The sequence below is a fragment of the Scyliorhinus canicula genome, chromosome 7, assembly GCF_902713615.1.
Source record: "Scyliorhinus canicula chromosome 7, sScyCan1.1, whole genome shotgun sequence".
In the NCBI taxonomy this organism is placed as follows: Eukaryota; Metazoa; Chordata; class Chondrichthyes; order Carcharhiniformes; family Scyliorhinidae; genus Scyliorhinus; species Scyliorhinus canicula.
The window spans coordinates 2,866,659-2,891,076 of record NC_052152.1 but is presented as its reverse complement, the minus strand read 5'-3'; the positions used below and the strand labels follow the sequence as shown (position 1 = coordinate 2,891,076).

The 24,418-nt window shown below is 46.7% G+C and overlaps 1 protein-coding gene across 6 annotated transcripts in view; it reads left to right on the top strand.

Annotated features, from left to right (window-relative positions):
* cadm2b (cell adhesion molecule 2b) overlaps positions 1 to 24,418 on the top strand; it is a 1,840,301-nt gene that overhangs the window by 1,398,312 nt on the left and 417,571 nt on the right. For all 6 annotated transcript variants that reach the window (XM_038801311.1, XM_038801316.1, XM_038801313.1 and 3 more), the window contains one exon: positions 3,465 to 3,614. In XM_038801311.1, the coding sequence (XP_038657239.1) occupies positions 3,465 to 3,614 (150 nt within the window). The remainder of the gene's footprint in view (positions 1 to 3,464; positions 3,615 to 24,418) is intronic.

The window sequence follows — 24,418 nt, the reverse complement described above, 5'->3', positions numbered from 1 at the left end:
TCTGTATCTAACCCCGTGCTGTACCTGTCCTGGGGGTGTTTGATGGGGACAGTGTAGAGGGAGCTTTACTCTGTATATAACCCCGTGCTGTACCTGTCCTGGGAGTGTTTGATGGGGACAGTGTAGAGGGAGCTTTACTCTGTATCTAACCCCGTGCTGTACCTGTCCTGGCCTGGGAGTGTTTGATGGGGACAGTGTAGAGGGAGCTTTACTCTGTATCTAACCCCATGCTGTACCTGTCCTGGGAGTGTTTGATGGGGACAGTGTAGAGGGAGCTTTACTCTGTATCTAACCCCGTGCTGTACCTGTCCTGGGAGTGTTTGATGGGGACAGTGTAGAGGGAGTTTTACTCTGTATCTAACCCCGTGCTGTACCTGTCCTGGGAGTGTTTGATGGGGACAGTGTAGAGGGAGCTTTACTCTGTATCTAACCCCATGCTGTTCCTGTCCTGGGAGTGTTTGATGTGGACAGTGTAGAGAGAGCTTTACTCTGTATCTAACCCCGTGCTGTACCTGTCCTGGGGGTGTTTGATGGGGACAGTGTAGAGGGAGCTTTACTCTGTATCTAACCCCGTGCTGTACCTGTCCTGGGAGTGTTTGATGGGGACAGTGTAGAGGGAGCTTTACTCTGTATCTTACCCCGTGCTGTATTTATTGTGATAACCCTGAATACTCACAGTATGGATGATATGTACGGATGATTTGCCCAAACATCAGAAAGCGTTTAGACTCATGAATAAAACATTTGCAGAGTAAAATGTACGGTTGCATTGAAGGGTATTTTACTCCAGATTTTAGAACAGCAAATGATTATTGATCATAATTAAAGGACTGTTCAGCTTGAATACTGAGCAAGATTTGAGGCAAACCGTTTATGTATTCTCCTGGGAATTGTGTGGTTAGTTAAAATGAGACGTGGCACAGAAAGACTCCACGCTGAAATGAATTTTCTCAGCAGCCTCGCACCCAGGAGGTTTATTTTAAAAGTTTTTGTTGTTGTTTGGTTCAGGTTTATGGCTTTCAACTCATGTTGCCTGTACAGAGCCCAGAAGGAGTCAGGTATATTTGTATGTGTTAGGAATAAACTATAGCTTTAAGTTTAGTTTATATTTCTGAATTTGTGTGTTCGGAAAGAGAAACCAGAGTTTTGGTTTCACTTTAAGAGATACCTGTGTTCCAATGAGGTTTCATCATTTTTGAAGAGCAACAGGGGCTCTACACAGACAAAAAGAAACAGTTTGGAGTTAGTTGGAAGAAGGTGCCAGGCAAGACAGGAAAGGGAAAGAGAACAAGTCCCAAACTAAGGAAGAAAGTTCTAAAAACCAGGAAGAGACAGGAAAAAGTCCCAAGATTACAGGTAAGCCAAGGAACAAGGACACGGACCAAAAACAGGAGTTGATCAGTGATGTTGAAGCAAGGAGCAGAGGGAAAGCTTCAAATTAAAAAGAGAAATCAGCAGGAAGGAGGCATAAAGATAAATAGGCGTTTAAGGATCCAGAAGATTCAGAGACAGCTGAAGGTTTGTAACTCTTTACCACGGGCCTGTGAAGTCATAGTGTTCTGTTGGCATGCTGAGTATCTGACAGAGTGTGGAAAGTAAAGCTTGAATGCATGTGGCGATCCAGGGAGAGGAACATCAGAAGGAGAGACTGAAACCCTGGAGGTGGATCCTTGTTGAAGGTGTCCAAGTAAAAGCATAGTTTGGGAGGGATTTCCCAGGCAAGTTCTTCAAGAGAACAGATTGGAACCTCAAGTTAAAAGACAGAGGCAGATGGCTCATGGTGTGACAAACATCTGGGGGAAGCTGATGAGAGATCTGTAGAAATTGCTGTGGGAGACATCTGTCACTTGTTTCCAGTGTGATGTGTCTGTACACAGGTCAACTTACATGGACTGAGTACCTACTGAGAACATTAGAGGATAATACGATTTTGTAACTTGTGTTATCCTCACAAATCTGTATATATCTGTAAAGGTAGCTGTGGGTCAAGGAGTAATGTATTGTACTTAATCTATTCTTATTTAATATATGTTTTATTATTTTGTTCAATGTATATCAGCAGCCTCTGTGACCCTGTTCAGTAACTGCCCTCCACATATCGAAACAAAACATAAAAGTTTGGATCTACCAAGCTGAGCCCACCCTGGGACTTGGCATGTTGAGTTGTAACATCAGCTGAAATTATAACGCTTTAAGTCAGGGACCCAGAGAAAAATGTTTCCCTGAATGCAAAATAAGAGCTGAATGGACATCTGACACTTGTGCTGTTAACACATTTTACATCACATTGTGCAGTGTGCCCTGCAGTAATCACCAGTTACCATGCAAAAACCCAAAGGCCTATCTTAGAGCAGCAACCCTGTCACAGTGCGAGTTGAAAGAAGTGAGTTCAAATCCATCGTTTCTCTGATCAGTTTGTGATGTACTGGGAGAAGCACATGCGGGAATATCTCTGCCCTGTAGCCTGCCAAAGATGAATAGACCTGGAGCCTCGGCAGAAAGAACAAAGCTTCTTCACAGGATCTTAATCCTCCAATCATCAGATTTAATGAGGATGGCAATATCTGCATTGATGAACAGATCTTTCCAGAATGCTTTTATTTACCTGCTTGTGAGGCTGTGATACAATGTTTGCTGGGAATCATTCCGTGATGTGGATACAGCATGTTTGCTGTAGAATGTGGATTAACTTAGTGTGGGCAGGGGTCCCATGGATATGCATTAATGGCATGATTGGGTTTGAAGCACTGCGTGCCCTAAGCTGGCATTGGCAGAACAGCAAGGTGGCATTCCTGGTGACACTGTGGAAGGTGTTTTGGCTGTTTTAAGTCCATCTCTTGATCACCTGTCAAACATGTCCATCTCTGGCTCAGTGTTTCTTGGCACGCTTCCCTACAGTCGAAGAGCTAAATAAATGCAAGGCCTTTTCATAAAATCAAAATGGCAATGAGCTAATGTGACACAATGAATCAGAAAGTCCAAAGGGGGATTTAATTGGGAATTAAAGCTGTAAAGTGCCTGTTCCGGAGTAGTTGTTAAACTAACAGCAGCCTGTTCACTGTTTCCCTATTTCCCAGTGTGTTCTTTAACCATACTGTTAGCGAGCTGCTTTTTCACCACAGAATGCTCCAGTGCCACCTGCTGGTAACCATTTCAATGTGCTTCAGCCATCGCTGTTCCTTAATGTTGCTGATGATTCAGGGGAATAGCTCACACACCAGGAATACGGACAGCTTTGACAGAAAAAGCAGCTCTCTCCCCACGGCAACAACCCCAGACCCTACCTCAGTGCTGCCTGAGAAATATACTACTGCCAGCATTTCAATACAATGTCTTGTCAGAATATTTTCAGCTAAATGATTGTGATCCACATAACTGAAGGAGGTGTGATGGCATGTGAATGGCTACAGGTCAGGCAGTAAAGTATTTTGTTTAATCACTTTCTCTCTGTCTCCCATTGACAGGCAGCCAGGCACAGTCTCCATTGACCCAGAATGTCACTGCAGTCGAGGGGGGAACTGCAACACTGACCTGTAAGGTGGACCAAAATGACAATACCTCCCTCCAGTGGTCAAACCCGGCTCAGCAGACTCTTTACTTTGACGATAAGAAAGGTAAGAAAGGTTGAATGCTTGGGGTACATGTGCTGCGTTTTACTGCCCTTCTCACTGCTGCTGTCAATGTAAAGCTCGTGGTGAGGTTAGAAAGTGAGCTGGAAGACGTACCAGACTAATGGCAATTTGCCTCCTTTTCTGCAACTATTTTGAATGGATTTCATTTGTCCCAAATAGACAATTAAAGATGCCCGGCATCACAGTTAGCACAGGGATGGAAATTCCAATGCAGTTAAAAGTGTTGTTAGTGGGTTGGTATTTAAGAAAATGACAATATTTACAGGCTATCCTAGAAAACTTACTCACCTTCTCCTCATATCCCTCCATTCCCACCTACCCTCCACCTCATATCCCTCAATTCCCACCTACCCTCCACCTCATATCCCTCAATTCCCACCTACCCTCCACCTCATATCCCTCAATTCCCACCTACCCTTCTCCCCATATCCCTCAATTCCCACCTACCCTCCACCTCATATCCCTCAATTCCCACCTACCCTCCACCTCATATCCCTCAATTCCCACCTACCCTCCACCTCATATCCCTCAATTCCCACCTACCCTCCACCTCATATCCCTCAATTCCCACCTACCCTCCACCTCATATCCCTCAATTCCCACCTACCCTCCACCTCATATCCCTCAATTCCCACCTACCCTCCACCTCATATCCCTCAATTCCCACCTACCCTCCACCTCATATCCCTCAATTCCCACCTACCCTCCACCTCATATCCCTCAATTCCCACCTACCCTCCTTCTCCTCATATCCCTCAATTCCCACCTACCCTCCTTCTCCTCATATCCCTCCATTCCCACCTACCCTCCACCTCATATCCCTCAATTCCCACCTACCCTCCACCTCATATCCCTCAATTCCCACCTACCCTCCACCTCATATCCCTCAATTCCCACCTACCCTCCACCTCATATCCCTCAATTCCCACCTACCCTCCTTCCACCAGATATCCCTCAATTCCCACCTACCCTCCTTCCACCTCATATCCCTCAATTCCCACCTACCCTCCTTCCACCTCATATCCCTCAATTCCCACCTACCCTCCACCTCATATCCCTCAATTCCCACCTACCCTCAACCTCATATCCCTCAATTCCCACCTACCCTCCTTCCACCTCATATCCCTCAATTCCCACCTACCCTCCTTCCACCTCATATCCCTCAATTCCCACCTACCCTCCTTCCACCTCATATCCCTCAATTCCCACCTACCCTCCTTCCACCTCATATCCCTCAATTCCCACCTACCCCCTTCCACCTCATATCCCTCAATTCCCACCTATCCTCCTTCTCATATCCCTCAATTCCCACCTACCCTCCTTCCACCTCATATCCCTCAATTCCCACCTACCCTCCTTCTCATATCCCTCAATTCCCACCTACCCTCCTTCTCATATCCCTCAATTCCCACCTACCCTCCTTCCACCTCATATCCCTCAATTCCCACCTACCCTCCTTCCACCTCATATCCCTCAATTCCCACCTACCCTCCTTCCACCTCATATCCCTCAATTCCCACCTACCCTCCTTCCACCTCATATCCCTCAATTCGCATCTACCCTCCCTCCACCTCATATCCCTCAATTCCCACCTACCCTCCTTCTCCCCATATCCCTCAATTCCCACCTACCCTCCACCTCATATCCCTCAATTCCCACCTACCCTCCTTCTCCCCATATCCCTGAATTCCCACCTACCCTCCACCTCATATCCCTCAATTCCCACCTACCCTCCTTCTCATATCCCTCAATTCCCACCTACCCTCCTTCTCCCCATATGCCTCAATTCCCACCTACCCTCCACCTCATATCCCTCAATTCCCACCTACCCTCCTTCTCATTACCCATCAATTCCCACCTACCCTCCTTCCACCTCATATCCCTCAATTCCCACATATCCTCCTTCTCCCCATATCCCTCAATTCTCACCTATCCTCCCTCCACCTCATATCCCTCAATTCCCACCTATCCTCCCTCCACCCATAGCCCTCAATTCCCACCTATCCTCCCTCCACCTCATATCCCTCAATTCCCACCTATCCTCCCTCCACCCATATCCCTCAATTCCCACCTACCCTCTTTCCACCTCATATCCCTCAATTCCCACCTATCCTCCCTCCACCCATATCCCTCAATTCCCACCTATCTTCCCTCCACCTCATATCCCTCAATTCCCACCTACCCTCCCTCCACCCATACCCCTCAATTCCCACCTACCCTCTTTCCACCTCATATCCCTCAATTCCCACCTACCCTCCTTCTCCCCATATCCCTCAATTCCCACCTATCCTCCTTCCACCTCATATTCCTCAATTCCCACCTACCCTCCTTCTCCCCATATCCCTCAATTCCCACCTATCCTCCCTCCACCCATATCCCTCAAACCCTTCAACCCACCTTCTAGCCATTCACCTCAAACCCACTGATCTGTCCTCTCATATATTTCTTTGTTCTTTTGCTCTCCTTGAATATGGACATTACAGGCAAGACGGTATTTGTACTTGCCCTGAGCTGGTGTGATGGGCCATCTTCTTGAACTGATCCAATCTTTCATGCGTCAAAGCAATTGAATGGTTTGCTAGGCCACTAATAAAGATTATTATTACCAAAGGTGGATGCACACGACCATTGAACCTACCCATTCTGTCCTCCCTAATAACTGTCCAAGTCACTCGCTCTATAACCTCTACGCAGTCATAACAATCTGACTACTCAACTCATTTCTATCTCCTTGGATTTGGAATCTCTCAGCATAATGAACATCTTTCCTGGATTAACATTGTTAGCTTCCTTCACAACTCTGAGAGCTGCTGTTAATGAGGCCACCTCAAGCCTCCACCTTCTGAAATGAACAGGAAGCTGGCATGTGTGCCTGGCTAGTTTTGCACAGTGGGCTAAACAGCTGGCTTGTAATGCAGAACTACGCCAGCAGCGCAGGTTCAATTCCTGTACCAGCCTCCCCGAACAGGTGCCGGAATGTGGCGACTAGGGGCTTTTCACAGTAACTTCATTGAAGCCTACTCGTGACAATAAGCGATTATTATTATTATGTTAATTGCATGAATTCACTGTGAACAAATTGAAGCTGGTGCTATCTCCAGGATTGCTAAAATTTTCATTCGATATTATTCTCCAGCGGTGATGACATATCTGAAAATTATCCTGCTTTTTCTTGTTTTAGTTGGGATTTATGTAGCAGAAATCCCAACTAATTGACAGAAGGTTTAGCTCTCTGTCAAACACACACAACCTTTAAATAAGAAAGATGTGTTGCAAAGGCAAGTTAATTAAATTGAGCCATGGTGGGAAGGTTCCCTCCTGGTCCTATGTACTGAACACTTCCAGTTTAATATAGAGAATAGGAGAAGACTTAAAGGATATTGCTCGACTCGACAGAATCAACGTTTCTGGATCATTTCTGTTAACTCCGAAGTTGAATACCCTGTGAGCACAGAATTTATCTCTAAAAGATATGTGTACCAGGCTCTTTCTCCGTTTTTAATCTATTTTTGTTTATAGTCTAAACTGAGTATTAAAAACTGAACATGTATCAGATAGATAACAGCTTGTGACAGGCATGTTGTGATTTGATAATTCAATATTCCTCCAAAGTTCTCCCTTCTGAATGGAGCACTTTTTAAGGCAATATTTATTTTGTGTTTGACGCCGTTGTGAACTTCCCACCAGATGTTTGCAGCATCACTAAGACCGTTAGTAACATCATCAACTCCACCTTTTCCTCAACTCACAGACGACAGTCTTTTGTGTCCTTTTTACTTCTAGACTTGGCTATTTCAATACCCTCCTGTCTGGTCTCCCTTCCTCCACCTTCTATTAACCAGATAACCTTCAAATCTCTGCTTGGTGTGTTCCATCTCTCACCAGGTCCCATTCACAAATCTCCCCAACGTTCACTGACCCATTTTAACCCCCTGTGCATTAATGCCTCAATTTTAAAATTCTCATCCTTGTTTTCAAATCACTCCATGGGACAGGATTCTCCGCTGTCCCAGACGTGTGTTTCTCGGCAAAGCGCCGTTCACTGGCGGCGGGATTCTCTCCTCCCGTCGCTTGTCAATGGATTTCGCGCAGGAGGGGGTGCGTACTGGCTGGAAAAGTGGGTCGCAACAACTGGAGAATCCAGCCCATGACTTTTCCCTTCCTTACCTTCGTAACCTCCTCAAGTCCCACAATCCTCTGCGATATCTGTGCTCTTCCAATACTCGTCTCTTTTGTATCCCCAATTTTGAATGCTCCATCACAGACGAAGATATAACTGCTAGAGTTAGAGGAGATTTGTCGACAGAGTAATTAGCTACAGATAGTTCCTTATCACCACTCTGTCTTGTTCGACACAGTTGCCCAAATCTTCCCCGCCAACACCTTTCTCTGATGGCATCATCACTCCCTGGCTCCACTCTCGGCACTGACCCTTCACCCTAAACTGACCCTTCACCCCAAACTGACCCTTCACCCTAAACTGACCCTTAAATTGGCCCCTCATCCTCAAAATGATAACCCCACCCCAATCTATTTCACCCAAACCTCCAAACTCCCCCCTCACTGCAAATCTCATTTTTACCCCTCAGATCCAAAATATCCCATCATTCCAAATCTACCCATCCGTCATTCACAAATTGCTGCCCCATCCCCTAAACTGACCCCTCGCCCTGAATTGAAAGCTCACCCCAAACTTACCCTCACCCCATTAACCCTTCATCCCAACCTGATTTCTCATCCCAACCTAACCCCTCATTGCAAACTGACCCTGGACTCCAAACAGAAAGAGGCCATTTGGCCCAGTTTGCCTGTGCTGACTATTTGAAATTTTATCCAATTTATCGCAGCTCCCTGTTCTTTCCCCATAGCCTGGCAAATTATTTTCCATTTCAAGAATTTATCCATTTCTTCTTCCACTGTTTGTTTAGGCTGATTTAGCACAGTGGGCTAAACAGCTGGCTTGTAATGCAGAACAAGGCCAGCAGCACGGGTTCAATTCCCATACCGGCCTCCCCAAACAGGCGCCGGAATGTGGCGACTGGGGGATTTTCACAGTAACTGCATTGAAGCCTACTTGTGACAATAAGCGATTAGGCAGCGATCCCAAATCAGAACAACAATCTGTGGAAACCAATTTTCCCAATCTCCTCCTGTGGTGTTTCAGCCAATTACCTTCAATTTGTGTCACTCTCTCTGATCATCTGCCTATTGACTCTCCAGCCAGTGGAAATAATTTCTCCCTGTCCACTCTATCGAAAACCCTCATCATTCTGTTAACCTCAGTAAAAGGATCAGTTACTATTGGAAGTGAAAATGTGGAACAAGAGCCTTGAGCTTGGCAGGTGAGCTGGACATTTACCTGCCAGTATTGTCCTGTCCACTTGGCCAGTGAGTGTCAATGAGAAATAAGGTTGTTTCATCAAATGAGCAGAGTTTCCTCATCCATAACAACACTTTGCAATGAACACCTCATGGAAACTCTGCTATTGAGATGTTGAAGACAAAAGAACAGAGCCATTAAAGAAAGAGAAGGAAAGTGTGGAGGGCCGGTACTTGGTGGGAAAGTGCGAATCTGTGCAGTTCAAACAGAATGAAATGTACAGGGCTATTGAAGTCGCCTAGGCTAAGTGTGAAACTTCCAGTTTGTCAGTTCCAAGCTGTTTGATGAAAAGGCTGCTTTGGACAGTTAATACAATGTGGTGATGAGCTGAAGAATGGGTTGCTGGGAATTGCATAGAATTTCTGCTTTGAGCACAGCTATGGGGGAATTTCAGGGAGATTTACAAGCACAGAGTCTCATTGCTTAGTCAGAAGGCAGCCCAGGCTGCTTCTCAATATGCACCTCGCGTATCGGGCCGGCTCTCAGTCATTGTGTGAATTCCGGGGGCTTCACCATTTCACCAGGATCCCTTCTAGATCCATTTCAACAGAAAGTTTTATCACTCAGACAAATCAGACAGAAAATAGGAAATGCATCAAGCATGACACCAACGTTAACAACAGGAGAAAGAATGGATTGCAACTGCACTCGGCTAGCAACAGGCTGCTTTCTCAGTCACTGCAATGTCACACAAAGGTTACTGTGTTGTCAGGAGTTTTACTGCAGAGGTTTTATGAGCTGTGTATGTAATCAAGGTAAAATAAAGCAACTGAAGTGGGATAAAGAAAAGAAACAACTTGCATTTCCATTGGCTGGGAGGAGAGTTGAAGCAGTTTGGCAGTAGGAGAGACATAGTTAGATTCAGTGAAATGTCACCATCTCAGCACAGTGTCCAGCAGCATCCTGCAAATCCCCACCAATTTTAAACTTTCGTGCTGTGACCTAACTCAGTAATTCAATATTATGGAGAAAATCGTAATGCAGAACAAGGCCAGCAGCACGGTTCAATTCCCGTACCAGCCTCCCCGAACAGGCGCTGGAATGTGGCAACTAGGGGTTTTTCACAGTCACTTCATTTGAAGCCTACTCGTGACAATAAGCGATTATTATTATTATTATTAATTGGCAGTGTTGACTCAACTCGTTGTTCCTGTGGTTCAAACTATAACCCACTGGGATCGTACTCGTGGGAAATGGTATCCTTATAACCCACTGGGGATTATACCTGTGGGGAATGGTATCCTTATATCCCACTGGGATCGTACCCATGGGGAATGGTATCCATATAACCCACTGGGATCGTACCCGTGGGGAATGGTATCCTTATATCCCACTGGGATCGTACCCATGGGGAATGGTATCCTTATATCCCACTGGGGATTATACCTGTGGGGAATGGTATCCTTATAACCCACTGGGATCGTACCCATGGGGAATGGTATCCTTATAACTCACTGGGATTGTACCCATGGGGAATGGTATCCTTATAACCCACTGGGATCGTACCCATGGGGAATGGTACCCTTATAACCCACTGGGATCGTACCCGTGGGGAATGGTATCCTTATATCCCACTGGGATCGTACCCGTGGGGAATGGTATCCCTATAACCCACTGGGGATTATACCTGTGGGGAATGGTATCCTTATAACCCACTGGGATTGTACCCGTGGGGAATGGTATCCTTATATCCCACTGGGATCGTACCCATGGGGAATGGTATCCTTATAGCCCACTGGGGATTATACCTGTGGGGAATGGTATCCTTATAACCCACTGGGATTATACCCGTGGGAAATGGTATCCTTATATCCCACTGGGATCGTACCCGTGGGGAATGGTATCCTTATAACCCACTGGGATCGTACCCGTGGGGAATGGTATCCTTATATCCCACTGGGATCGTACCCGTGGGGAATGGTATCCTTATAACCCACTGGGATCGTACCCATGGGGAATGGTATCCTTATATCCCACTGGGATTATACCCGTGGGGAATGGTATCCTTATATCCCACTGGGATCGTACCCGTGGGAAATGGTATCCTTATATCCCACTGGGATCGTACCCGTGGGGAATGGTATCCTTATATCCCACTGGGATTATACCCGTGGGGAATGGTATCCTTATATCCCACTGGGATTGTACCCGTGGGGAATGGTATCCTTATAACCCACTGGGATCGTACCCGTGGGAAATGGTATCCTTATAACCCACTGGGATTATACCCATGGGAAATGTTATCCTTATAACCCACTGGGATTATATCCATGGGAAATGATATGCTTATAACCCACTGGGATTATACCCATGGGAAATGGTATCCTTATAACCCACTGGGATTATATCCATGGGAAATGGTATCCTTATAACCCACTGGGATCGTACCCGTGGGGAATGGTATCCTTATAACCCACTGGGATCGTACCCGTGGGGAATGGTATCCTTATAACCCACTGGGATCGTTCCCGTGGGGAATGGTATCCTTATAACCCACTGGGATCGTACCCATGGGGAATGGTATCCTTATAACCCACTGGGATCGTACCCGTGGGGAATGGTATCCTTATAACCCACTGGGATTGTACCCGTGGGAAATGGTATCCTTATATCCCACTGGGATTATACCCGTGGGGAATGGTATCCTTATAACCCACTGGGATCGTACCCGTGGGGAATGGTATCCCTATAACCCACTGGGATCGTACCCATGGGGAATGGTATTCTTATAACTCACTGGGATCGTACCCGTGGGGAATAGTATCCCTATAACCCACTGGGATTATACCCGTGGGAAATTATATTCTTATAACCCACTGGGATTATACCCATGCGAAATGATATTCTTATAACCCACTGCTTGGGGAATCTTAATTGTCACTCATAGGAAGGTCAAAATACACTTGACCAAGCAGAAATTAATTCCATATTTCCAGGGTCAGGTTTCAGAACTTTCTGCTGAAGAGGATGAAAGGCATCAAACTTCACTCCTATTCGTCAATCTAATGGATATCATCAGGATGACAGATCACTTTGATCCATGTGACAACATCTTCCTTTAATGAATGATGTTGATCAGAATGGGATGTGGATGGATGAACATCAGTCATTCCTAAACCTCTTGCTGCGTATTCTCATTTTCTCATAAATCCTGCCCCGGCGTCAGTATTTTTCAGTTATCTTTAAAGATTAGGACAGAAATACCCGGATAGAAATACAAGCTGTGCCAAGAGCTTTTGATCAGATTTCCTGCTTTAGTGAGTTTCAGCACCAGTCGCTGGATGGGAGAGTGGAGGTTTCATCAACAAGTCTGATCCGTATGAAAAGCCAACCCAAGAACAGAGGTACAGGAGGAGTTCATTTCAGCCTCAAACCTGCTCCACCATTCAATGAGATTATGGCTTAATTCCCATATCCCCACCTTTACTAAATAGTTCTTTGTAAAATAATCTATCATTAATTGCAATTTTCAGGAGAGAGTTCCAACCTTCTAATGGCTTTTGTGTGGAGACGTGTTTCCTAACTTCACTGGGACTAATTTCTAGATTAATCCCCCTAATTCTCGACTCCGTATTTAGAAAATCCCCTGTTATGTCATTTCTTTGTTTCAATGTGGATAACTTCACATTCGCCTACATTGAAATTTATTTGCACAGTTTTGTTCATTTATTTAATCCAGGAATATCACTTTGTAATTAATGCTTCCTTCATAGAAGGCTGCCTATCTACATCGCTTTGCAAAATTTGGATATCATCATCTAAAACATGGATAAATATTTGAATAGTTGAGGCTCCAAAACAGATCCTTGCAGGACACCACTAGTAGATGTGCCACAGAGAGCATCCTATCCGGCTGCATCACAGCCTGGTATGGCAACTGCTCGGTCCAAGATCGCAAGAAACTGCAGAGTGTGGTGAACTCAGCCCAGCGCAAGCTTGCCATCCTCCCATTGATTCTGTCTACACCTCCCGCTGCCTTGGGAAGGCAGACAGCATTATCAGAGACCCCTCCTACCCAGGCATTGCCTTCTTCCAGACCCTTCCATCAGGCAGAAGGTACAGAAGTCTGAAGACCCACACATCCAGACATAGGAACAGCTTCTTCCCCACAGCTACCAGACTCCTCAACGACTCTCCCTCGGACTGATCTGTTCCCTGTAAGAACACTAATCACAACGTCCTATGCTGCTGTTGTTTGGCCCTTGTTTCACACTGTAACCAATCACTGTTTGTCGATGTACTATTTGTCAATGTTCTCTGTTGATTATTCTTTTGTCTACTATGTACGTACTGTGTACGTTCCCTCCGCTGCAGAAAAATACTTTTCACTGTATTTCGGTACATGTGACTATAAATATCAATCAATCAATCAAACCCCCACAGTCTCCAGTTAGAGTACAAAGAACAAAGAAAAGTACAGCACAGGAACAAGGCCCTTCGGCCCTCCAAGCCCGTGCCGACTATGCTGCCCATCTAAACTAAAATCCTCTACACTTCCAGGGTCCGTATCCCTCTATTCCCAACCTATTCATGTATTTGTCAAGATGCCCCTTAAACGTCACTATCATCCCTGCTTCCACCACCTCCTCTGGCAGCGAGTTCCAGGCACCCACTACCCTCTGTGTAAAAAACTTACCTCGTACATCTCCTCTAAACCTTGCCCCTCGCACCTTAAACCTCTGCCCCCTAGTAATTGACCCCTCTACCCTGGGAAAAAGTCTCTGACTATCAACTCTGTTTATACCCCTCATAATTTTGTAGACCTCTATCAGGTCGCCCCTCAACCTTCTTCGTTCCAGTGAGAACAAACCGAGTTTATTCAACAGCTCCTCATAGCTAATTCCCTCCAAACCAGGCAACATTCTGGTAAATCTCTTCTGCACCCTCTCTAAAGCCTCCACATCCTTCTGGTAGTGTGGCGACCAGAATTGAACACTATACTCCAAGTGTGGCCTAACTAAGGTTCTACCTCAGTAAGTACCTGCTCACTATGTCTATTCACTGTGTCCTGCCCCTAAACCAATTCCCCAACCAGGTCAATCATTTCCTTTCAATTGTATGTGCTTCTACTTTTGCTCAAAATCTATAAGGGACTCTACTGAATGCCTTCAAATACCTGTCTACAATCTACAAGGCAAAATCAGAGGTGTGGTGGTACATTCTCCCTTTACCTGGCTGAGTGCAGCTCCAACAACACTGAAGAAATTTGACATCATCCAGGACAAAGCAGCCCGCTTGATTGCTCCCCCTGCCACAAATGTTCACTCCCTCCATCAATGAGCAGTAGCAGCCGTGTGTACCATCTATAAGATGCACTGCAGTAACTCACCAAGGTTCCTTCGGCAGCACCTTCCTACAACCACTGCCATCTAGAAGGACAAGAGCAGCAGATACCTGGGAACCCCACCACCTGGAAGTTCCCCTCTGTGCATAGGAACAAAGGAACAGAAATAGGCCATTCAGCAACTCAAGCCTGTCCCACCATTTAGGAGATCATGGCTGATCTGCGGCCTAACAACATATACCTGCCTTTGGCCCATATCCTGAATATCTTTGCTGAACAAAAATGTATTTATCTCAGATTTAAAATGAACAACTGATCCAGCTTCAGCTGCTGTGTGTGGGAGAGAGTTCCGAACTTCTACCGCCCTGTCAGTGAAGACGTTCTTCCCAACATCTCTCCTGAACGGTCTGGCCCAAATCTTTAGACTCTGCCCCCTAGTTTTCGAATCTCAAACAGTGGAAATAGTTTTTACTTCATCGAACTTGTCTTTCACTGTTAATATATCTTCAATACTTTGATCAGATCTCTCCATACCCTTCTAAATTCCAGCAAAAACAGGTCTAAATTGAGTAATCTCTCCTCATAACTTAACCCCTGTAATCCAGGTCTGATTATTGTAAACCTATGTTGCTCTCCCTCCAAGGCTAAAATATCCTGCCTGAGGAGTGGTGCCCAGAGCTGCTCCCAGTGACTCGGAGTGGGGTCTAACCAGGGTTTTGTAAAGCTGCAGGTAGAAAGGCTAGCATTCCATTAGCCGTTTTGATTATTTTCTGCACTTGTTCCTGGCATTTTAAGGATCTCTGCACCTGAACCCCCCAAGTCTCATTGGACATCCACTGTACCCAACCTCTTTCCATTTAGAAAGTGCTCTGCTCTATCCTTTCCTGGACCAAGATAGATAACCTCACACTTTTTCAATTAAATTCAATCTGCCACAATTTTACCCAATCACCTAGTCTGTCAATATCTCCGTGCAATTTCCTGCCACCAGCCAGGCTGGCTGCAATGCCACCTAACTTTGTCTCATCCGCAAATTTGGATATATGACTTTCTATTCCATAGTCCAAGTCATTAATGAGTAATGCGAATAACTGAGGCCCCAACACAGATCCCTGTGGTACACCACTAGTCACCTCCTGCTAATTAGAGTAATTACCCATAATCCCCACTCTCTGTGGCCTGCCACTAACCATGTCAATAATTTGCCCTCAACTCCGTGGGTTTTCACAGTTTCTCCTGTGGAACTTTATCAAATGCTTTTTGAAACCATCCTGACAGGGAAATATATCACAGTCCCTTCACAATCACTGAGTCAAAAACCTGAAACTCCCTCCCTAACAGCACTGTGGGTGTATCTGCACCTCTGGATTGCAGAGGTTCCAGAAGGCAGCTCACCACCACCTTCCCAAGGGCAATTAAGGAGGGGCAATACAGTTCTGGCTTAACCAGTGACCCCACATAAATTAATATTTCAAAAAACACACCCATTTAATATTTGTGACGGGGGTCTCAGCCACTGGCTGGGGAAGGGGTGTGAGCCCAGCATCACCTCCTCTGGGGAAGACTCTCCATATTAAGTATCCATCAGGCTCTTTACTGGCCAGTTGCAGACCTTTGCTGGGGTTTAGGACCCTGGGCTGGGCCAGTGAAGCCCATGTCCCGAGAATGTATAAACAAAATATAACTAACGTTCACAGACATTCCGCTGTCCACTACATTAGCCACCATTCAAAAGGTTCAATCAGGTATGTCATCCATGATTTAGCCTCTACATTTCCGTGTTTCTCTCTGATCAGCTGAAACATTTCAAACTGTTCAGTCACTCTATCCTTCATCAAGATGCAACACATTTCCTGAAGACAGTTACTGGTCTGAAACTCTCTTTTTTTATCTCTTTCAATTTTGAAATACCTCAGCGACATGCGCAATTTCCAATCGAAAGAAACAGTTCCTATATCAATAGAACATTGAAAGATCTCGGGTGGGATTCTCTCACCCTGGGGCCAGGCCGGAGAATCACCGTGACTGGTGTGAAGCACGCCACGCCACCCCGACGCCGAGACACGGTTCTCCGGAGAGCGGAGAATCGTTGCCGGTCGGGAGCCGTTTTACGGGGACCCCCGGCGAATCTCCGCCCGAGTTGGGCCGAGCGGCCGTACAAAAAACCCAGTCCCACCGGCGCCGTTCTAACCTGGGCTTACCCGGTGGGACCGCGACGTAGGAGGATCCGGGAGCGGTCTGTGGGAGGGGGGTTTCGACCCCGGGGGAGAGGGGGGGGCCTCCACTGTGGCCTGGCCCACGATCGGGGCCTACCAATCGGCGGGCCGGCCTCTCGGGCTGGGGGCTTCCTTTATTCCGTGCCGGCCCCTGTAGCCCTACGCCATGTTACGTCGGGGCCAGCGGGGAGAAGGGAGACACCGTGCATGCGTGGAAATCGTGCCAGTCCCACTGCGCATGCGCAGACTGTCGGCGCCGATCTGACGCCGGGATCGGCAGCTGGAGCGGCATGGCTTGCTCCAGTGCCATGCTGGCCCCCTGTAGGGGTCAGAATTGCTGCTCCTGAGGCCCTGTTGACGCCGTCGGGAAACACTTAGCCTCAGGATCAGTGAATCCCGCCCCATAGTTACGCCATCTGCAATATTACATATCTATTACATACCTATTGAGTGAGGTTTAAATGTTGCATGTGGTTAACTCCAGGCACAACTTCACCGCTCGTTTGGATTATCAATCAGCTGTAACGCAAACTCAGACCTACTGGGCACAGAGGAAAAATGATTCATTGATTGTTTGGGCTGTATTCCGTTTCTGACCTTTGTTCAGTTGTCTGTATGCTTTGATGTGACAAAGCACAGGATTCCAGGATGCAGGAAATATGTGCGTTTGTTAGTGAAAAAACATGTGTGTACTCCAAGGAGCAACTCCACGGCCTGTGTGAAATCTCTTCACCCGAGAGAGTGTCTTAAATATTGAAGCCTTTCAGCTGAATATGAATCTTTGGAAATTGAAAAAAACCCTTTCTCTTTGTCTTTCTCAAGTGGCCAGTCGTCAGCGGGTTTTTGTTAGCAATTTGAAAGCTGGCAGGATTCTGGCCATTCCTCATCCTGTCCTCAGCACAGACCCAATGACACCAGCGTGTCAGAGAATTGAACTCGGAGCAGGAACCCTGGCCGATTCAGGGTGTTCAGTGTAATCACAATTTAGAATCAGTCTACCCAATTCAGAGTTTTATGATTTTGAACATCTCGATTCAATCTCTCCTTAATATTCTCCACTCTAAGTAGGGCAATAGCAGTATAGAACGTAGAACAGTACAGCACAGTACAGGCCCGTCAGCCCACAATGTTATGCCGACCATTTATCCCAATCTAAGATCAGCCTAACCTACACCCCTTCAATTCACAGCTGTCCATGTGCCTGTCTAAGAGTCGCTTAAATGTCCCTAATGACTCTGACTCCACCACCTCTGCTGGCAGTGCATTCCACACACCCACCACTCTCTGTGTAAAGAACCTACCTCTGACATCTCCCCGATACCTTCCTCCAATCACCTTAAAATTATTCTGCTCGTGACAGCCATTTCCACCCTGAGGAAAAGTCTCTGGCTATCCACTCTATCCATGCCTCTCATCACCTTGTACACCTCTATCAAGTCACCTCTCTGCCTTCTTCTCTCCAGTGAGAAAAGCCCCAACTCCCTCAACCATTCTTCATAAGACATTCCCTCCAGTCCAGGCAGCATCCTGGTAAATCTCCTCTGTACACTCCCTAAAGCATCCACATCCTTCCTATAATGAGGCGACCAGAACTGGACACAATATTCCAAGTGTGGTCAAAATAGAGTTCTATAAAGCTGCAGCAAAACCTCACGGCTCTTAAACTCAATCCCCCGTTAATGAAAGCCAACACACCATACGCCTTCTTAACAACCCTATCAACCTGGGTGGCAACTTTGAGGGATCTATGTACGTGGACCTCAAGATCCTTCTGTTCCTCCACACTTCCAAGAATCCTGCCTTTTACCCTGCATTCAGCATTCATATTCGACCTTCCAAAATGAATCACTTCACATTTATCAAGGCTGAACTCCATCTGCCACTTCTCAGCCCAGCTCTGCATCCTGTCAATGTCCTGCTGTAACCTGCAACAACCCTCAACACCATCTACAACTCCCCCAACCTTTGTGTCATCAGCAAACTTACTAACCCACCCTTCCACTTCCGCATTCAAGTCATTTATAAAAACCACAAAGAGCAGAGGTCCCAGAACAGATCCTTGCGGGACACCACTGGTCACCGACCTCCAGGCAGAATACCTTCCATCCACTACCACTCACTGTCTTCTTTCGGCCAGCCAATTCTGTATCCAGACAGACAAATTTCCCTGTATCCCATGCCCCCTAACTTTCTGAATGAGCCTACCATGGGGAACCTTATCAAATGCCTTATCCATATACACCACATCCACTGCCCGACCTTCATCAATGTGTCCCGTCCCATCCTCAAAGAATTCAATGAGGCTTATGAGGCATGACCTGCCTCTCACAAAGCCATGCTGACTATCTTCAATCAAACTATGTTTTTCTAAATAATCATAAATCCTATATCTCAGAATCCTTTCCAATATTTTGCTCACCACAGACGTAAGACTGATGGGTCTGTAATTCCCAGGGATTTCCCTATTCCCTTTCTTGAACAGGGGAACATCATTCACCTCCCTCCAATCATCCGGTACTACTCCAGTGGAGAGTGAGGACGCAAAGATCATCGTCAACGGCGCAGCAATCTCCTCCCTCGCTTCCCGTAGTAACCTTGGGTATATCCCGTCAGGCCCAGGGGACTTATCTACCCTGATGCTTTTCAAAATTTCCACCACATCCTCCTTCTTAATGCCAACCTGTTCGAATCTATTAACCTGGTTCACACTGTTCCCATGAGCAACAAGGTCCCTCTCTCCAGTGAATACTGATGCAAAAAATTCATTTAGGACCTCCCCATCTCCTCAGACTCTAGGCACAAGTTCCGTCCACTATCCCTGATCGCCCCTACTCTCACTCTGATCATCCTCTTATTTCTCACATAAGCGTAGAACGCCTTGGGGTTTTCCCTAATCCTTCCCGCCAGGGCTTTTTCATACCCACTTCTAGCTCTCCTCAGTCCAATTTTGAGTTCCTTCCTGGCTACCTTGTAACCCTCTAGAGCCAAGTCAGATCCTTGCTTCCTCAACCTTATGTAAGCTTCCTTCTTCCTCTTGACTAGAAGCTCCACTTCTCTTGTTATCCAAGGGTCCTTCACCTTACCATTCCTTCCTCGTCTCAGTGGGACAAAACTATCCAGCACTCGCAGCAAGTGCTCCTTGAACAATCCCCACATTACTGTTGTGCACTTCCCCAAGAACAATTGTTCCCACTTTATGCTCCTCAGCTCTTGTCTAATAGCAGTATAATTTCCCCTCCCCCAATTAAATACCTTCCCATACTGTCTGTTCCTATCCCTCTCCATGACTATGGTAAAGGTCAAGGAGTTGTGGTCACTGTCACCGAAAGGCTCTCCCACCGAGATATCCAACACCTGGCCTGGTTCGTTGCCGAGCACCAAGTCTAATATGGCCTCTCCCCTAGTCGGCCTATCTACATATTGAGTCAGGAATCCCTCCCGTACACACCTGACAAAATCTGCTCCATCCAAACCATTTGCACTAAGGAGGTTCCAGTCAATATTAGGGAAGTTGAAGTCACCCATGACAATAACTCTGTCACTTCTGCACCTTTCCAAGATCTGCCGCTCAATCTGTTCCTCCATCTCTCTGCTGCTATTGGGGGGTCTATAGAAAACTCCCAATAAAGTGACTGCTCCTTTCTTGTTTCTAACTTCCACCCATACTGACTCAGTAGACAACTACCTCCTTTTCTGCAGCTGTGGGGCACTCCCTAATTAACACTGCCACTCCCCCTCCTCTTTTACCTCCGTCCCTATTCTTTTGAAAACATCTAAACCCCGGAACATCTAACAACCATTCCTGCCCCTGTGAAATCCATGTCTCCATAATGGCCACAACATCGTAGTTCCAAGTACAGATCCATGCTCTAAGTTCATCTCCCTTATTCGTGACACTCCTTACATTGAAACAGACACACTTTAACCCATTCCACTGAGTGCAACTTTGCCCTATCAAGTATCTCTAGTCTGATCATGTCACTGAAGTCTATTAGTACTGGTACTCTTCCATTAAATCTGCTCTGCACTCTTTCCAAAATTTAAAAAAGGTATATTTATTAAGGTTTTACATTGCATAGAACATTACAGCGCAGTACAGGCCCTTCGGCCCACGATGTTGCGCTGTCCTGTGAAACCCTTCTAAAGTCCCTCTACACTATTCCCTTATCGTCCATATGCCTATCCAATGACCATTTGAATGCGTTTAGTGTTGGCGAGTCCACTACTGTTGCAGGCAGGGCATTCCACGCCCTTACTACTCTTTGAGAATAACGTTTAAAAAAATTACAAAATAATACATCGCCACAAGCAAAGAAGAAAACAACAGCTCAGCAGAGAGTACAGAGAGGGACAGGAGAACATCATCTCAACTGGCTTGATACACGAGCACCCAATTTAGCACACTGGGCTAAATGGCTGGCTTTGAAAGCAGACCAAGGCAGGCCAGCAGCACAGTTCGATTCCCGTACCAGCCTCCCCGAACAAGCGCTGGAATGTGGCGACTAGGGGCTTTTCACAGTAACTTCAATGAAGCCTATTCGTGACAAGCAGGCCAGCAGCACGGTTCAATTCCCGTACCAGCCTCCCCGAACAGGTGCCGGAATGTGGCGACTAGGGGCTTTTCACAGTAACTTCATTTGAAGCCTACTTGTGATAATAAGCGATTTTCATTTTCATTTCAATCATCAGACATAACCCGGTACCTAATAAGGCCATCAGACATAGGAGCAGAATGAGGCAATTGGCCCATCGAGTCTGCTCCGCCATTCAATCATGGCTGATATTTTCTCATCCCCATTCTCCTGCCTTCTCCCCACATTCCCTGATCCCCTTATTCATCAAGAACATATCTATCTCCGTCTTAAAGACACTCAGTGAATTGGCCTCCACAGCCTTCTGCGGCAAAGAGTTCCACAGATTCACCACCCTCTGGCTGAAGAAATTCCTCCTCATCTCTGTTTTTTTTAAATACAAATTTAGAGTTCCCAATTAATTTTTTCCAATTAAGGGGCAATTTAGCGTGGACAATCCACTTAGCCTGCACATTTTTGGGTTGTGGGGGCGAAACCCACGCAAACACGGGGAGAATGTGCAAACTCCACACATAGTAGTGGGGTAGGTACAGAAAATGACAGTCCGACGCAGGCAGCCCACGGGGTAGGTGGCTGGTGGCTTCAGTGGCCAGGACACCCGCCATGGCGGCCGATATGGGTGCTGGCATGTGACGCAGGGTGGGGGTTTGTTTGCCCTCCGAGTAGGGGTGTGGGGTGGTAGGGATACGGGTATATGGGACGGGGGTCGGTGCCAGGCGCACAGTGCTGTCTACTTACCCTGGCCACCCTGAGGAGGTTACCGGCATTGCTGGCCGCTCCGGACGGTGTTGCTCGTGGCGCTTGCAGCCTCTGCCACCTGCGCCCTGCATGGAGAACGGTAGGGGCTGGCAGCCTCGTTCCCGGACTGGGGTGCCAGCCTCACCTCCATAGCGTCGGCAGAGCCTCCAGCTCGGCGTCTGTGCATCTCAGAGCCATTGTCATCGTTGCCATCTTGTTGGCTGGGTTGGTGTGTGTGGAGAGTGTAATGTGTATGTGCAGATTGTCAGCCTCCTGAGTGTCAATCCCAGTCCTAGCAATTCCGGCACCATTTCCCATTGGAATTGATTGTGTTCCACATGGCGCACCGCGAGCCCCTCAACGGTCGCTGAATCGGTCCAGGTGCGGCGCCAGTTTTGCTGTTGTAGAAGTCCGTGAATCCTGTCCCGACGTCAAGACATAAGGCGGGATTCTCCATTGCCGACGCCGAAATCGTCCTTGGTGATCGGGCGGAGAATCCCTGTTTGCGACTGATTCGCGGCCGCGCCATTTTCCGGATGCTCCGCCCCCTCCAAATCAGCATCATCTAGGAGCACGGCCGGTGTCATGTTGTACGGTGCGACCGCTGCAGGTCATCGTCATTCGCATGCGTATCCACGGACCCGGCAATTCTCCGGCCGTTTATGTCGGGAACGCTGGCACCGGGCGGAGCATCGATGTGGGAGCGGCACCAACGTTTTCATTGTAAAACTGCACACTTCCTCCGGACATAGCCTCAAAATCGGATAATCCAGCCCTTAGTCTCGGGAACGCAGAATCCCACCACGTGTGTTTTCAGACGCCTGCTTTACAGTCGCATCTCCTCAATCTTCTGACCAAAATTCATCACTTCACACTTAAATACTATTATCCCTTGAAATATCTGGAAATATCTGGCTGTTGTTTGTGTTAATGATGATAAATTGGGACAAGTATTTGTACAAAGTAGATTCTTGTGATATGTTCCAGGAACATGGTATCAGGCACACCTGTGTACTCGATGGAATTTACAGCTCATCCTATTGGACTTTTAAAAAAAATTAATTCATAGGGTGTGGGCATCGCTGGCAAGGCCGGGTTTTAATAAACATCCCTTGTTCCCCTTGAGAAGGTGGTGGTGAGCTGCCTTCTTGAACCGCTGCAGTCCATGAGGTGTAGGTACACCCACTGTGCTGTTAGGGAGGGAGTGCCAGGATGTTACCCCAGCGACAGTGCGGGAACGGCGATATATTTCCCAGTCAGGGTGGGGAGTGACTTGGAGAGGAACCTCCAGGTGGTGGGATTCCCAGGTATCTGCTGCCCTTGTCCTTCTAGATGGTAGCGGTCGTGGGTTTGGAAGGTGCTGTCTGAGGAACCTTGGTGAGTTGCTGCAGGGCATCTTGTAGATGGTACACACGGCTGCCACTGTGCATCGGTGGTGGAGGGTTTGAATGTTTGTGGAAGGGGAGCAATCAAGCGGGGCTGCTTTGTCCTGGATGTGGAGCTTCTTGAGAGTTGTTGGAGCTGCGCTCATCCAGGCAAGTGGAGAGTATTCCATCACACTCCTGACTTGTGCCTTGTAGATGGTGGACAGGCTTTGGGGGGGTCAGGAGGTGAGTTACTCGCTGAAGAATTCCTAGCTTCTGATCTGCTCTTGTAGCCCCAGCATTTATATGATTCATCCAATTAAATTTTGAGTCAATGATAAGCCCCTGAATATTGAAACTGGAGGATTTCAGAGATGGTCATGCCATTGAATGTTTTGGAATGATGGCAAGATTCTCTCTTGTTGGAGATGGTCTTAGATTAATCTTTAGGTTAGCAACTTGAGTTCAGTCAGTATTCAGGGACAGAAGTGTGTGAGTACAAGCGAGGCAGCTAGAGGGATCTGAGAGATAGCACTGAGGAGCCTCAGCCTCTGCCCTTGTCCAACTGGTTCGAGACTCTTGCTCCATCTGTGAACGAGAGTGGGGTCTGTTGGGCTTTATCCCGCCATTTTTCCAATCCCAGTCAGCTGACCACAATACCCATGGTAGAGAGAGCCATTCAATTGGAGGGAGAAATGTAGTCGTGTTGAGGGATTGTATAGTTAGAGGAATAGACTCTGTTCTCTGAGGCCAATGTCATGTGAGAGCACCTTTAAGAAATGAATGTTTATCAAATAGCTGCAGTGGATGTACATTTAAGAAATATGGTGTTTATCAAATAGTTGCAGTGATGTCAGTGTGGGTAGAGCTGAGCTGTGACTGCTTTTACTTTCACTTTGAGCAAAAAAGCTGGTGTGTGTCTGTGTTTTAGTTTCATTTTCAGCGTTGAAGAAGCTGCAGTCACAGCAAACAGATCTGCATTGATCTCTCTCTGGAATCTAAAGACTGTCTCCAGATCATTTGAGTAATACCTGTTTCTGTAGAGAATTTAAACCTGCTGTCTTTTTGTAAAAAGGGCCTTTTGGTCTCATGGATGTTGTTCGGAAAGGTATGAAGGGTTACTTCTAGAATATTGTATCTGTGGGGATTATTGGTGTTGATAGTTGTTAAGATGTTTACTGTGGGTTTATGAAGTGTTAACTGGTTTCATAA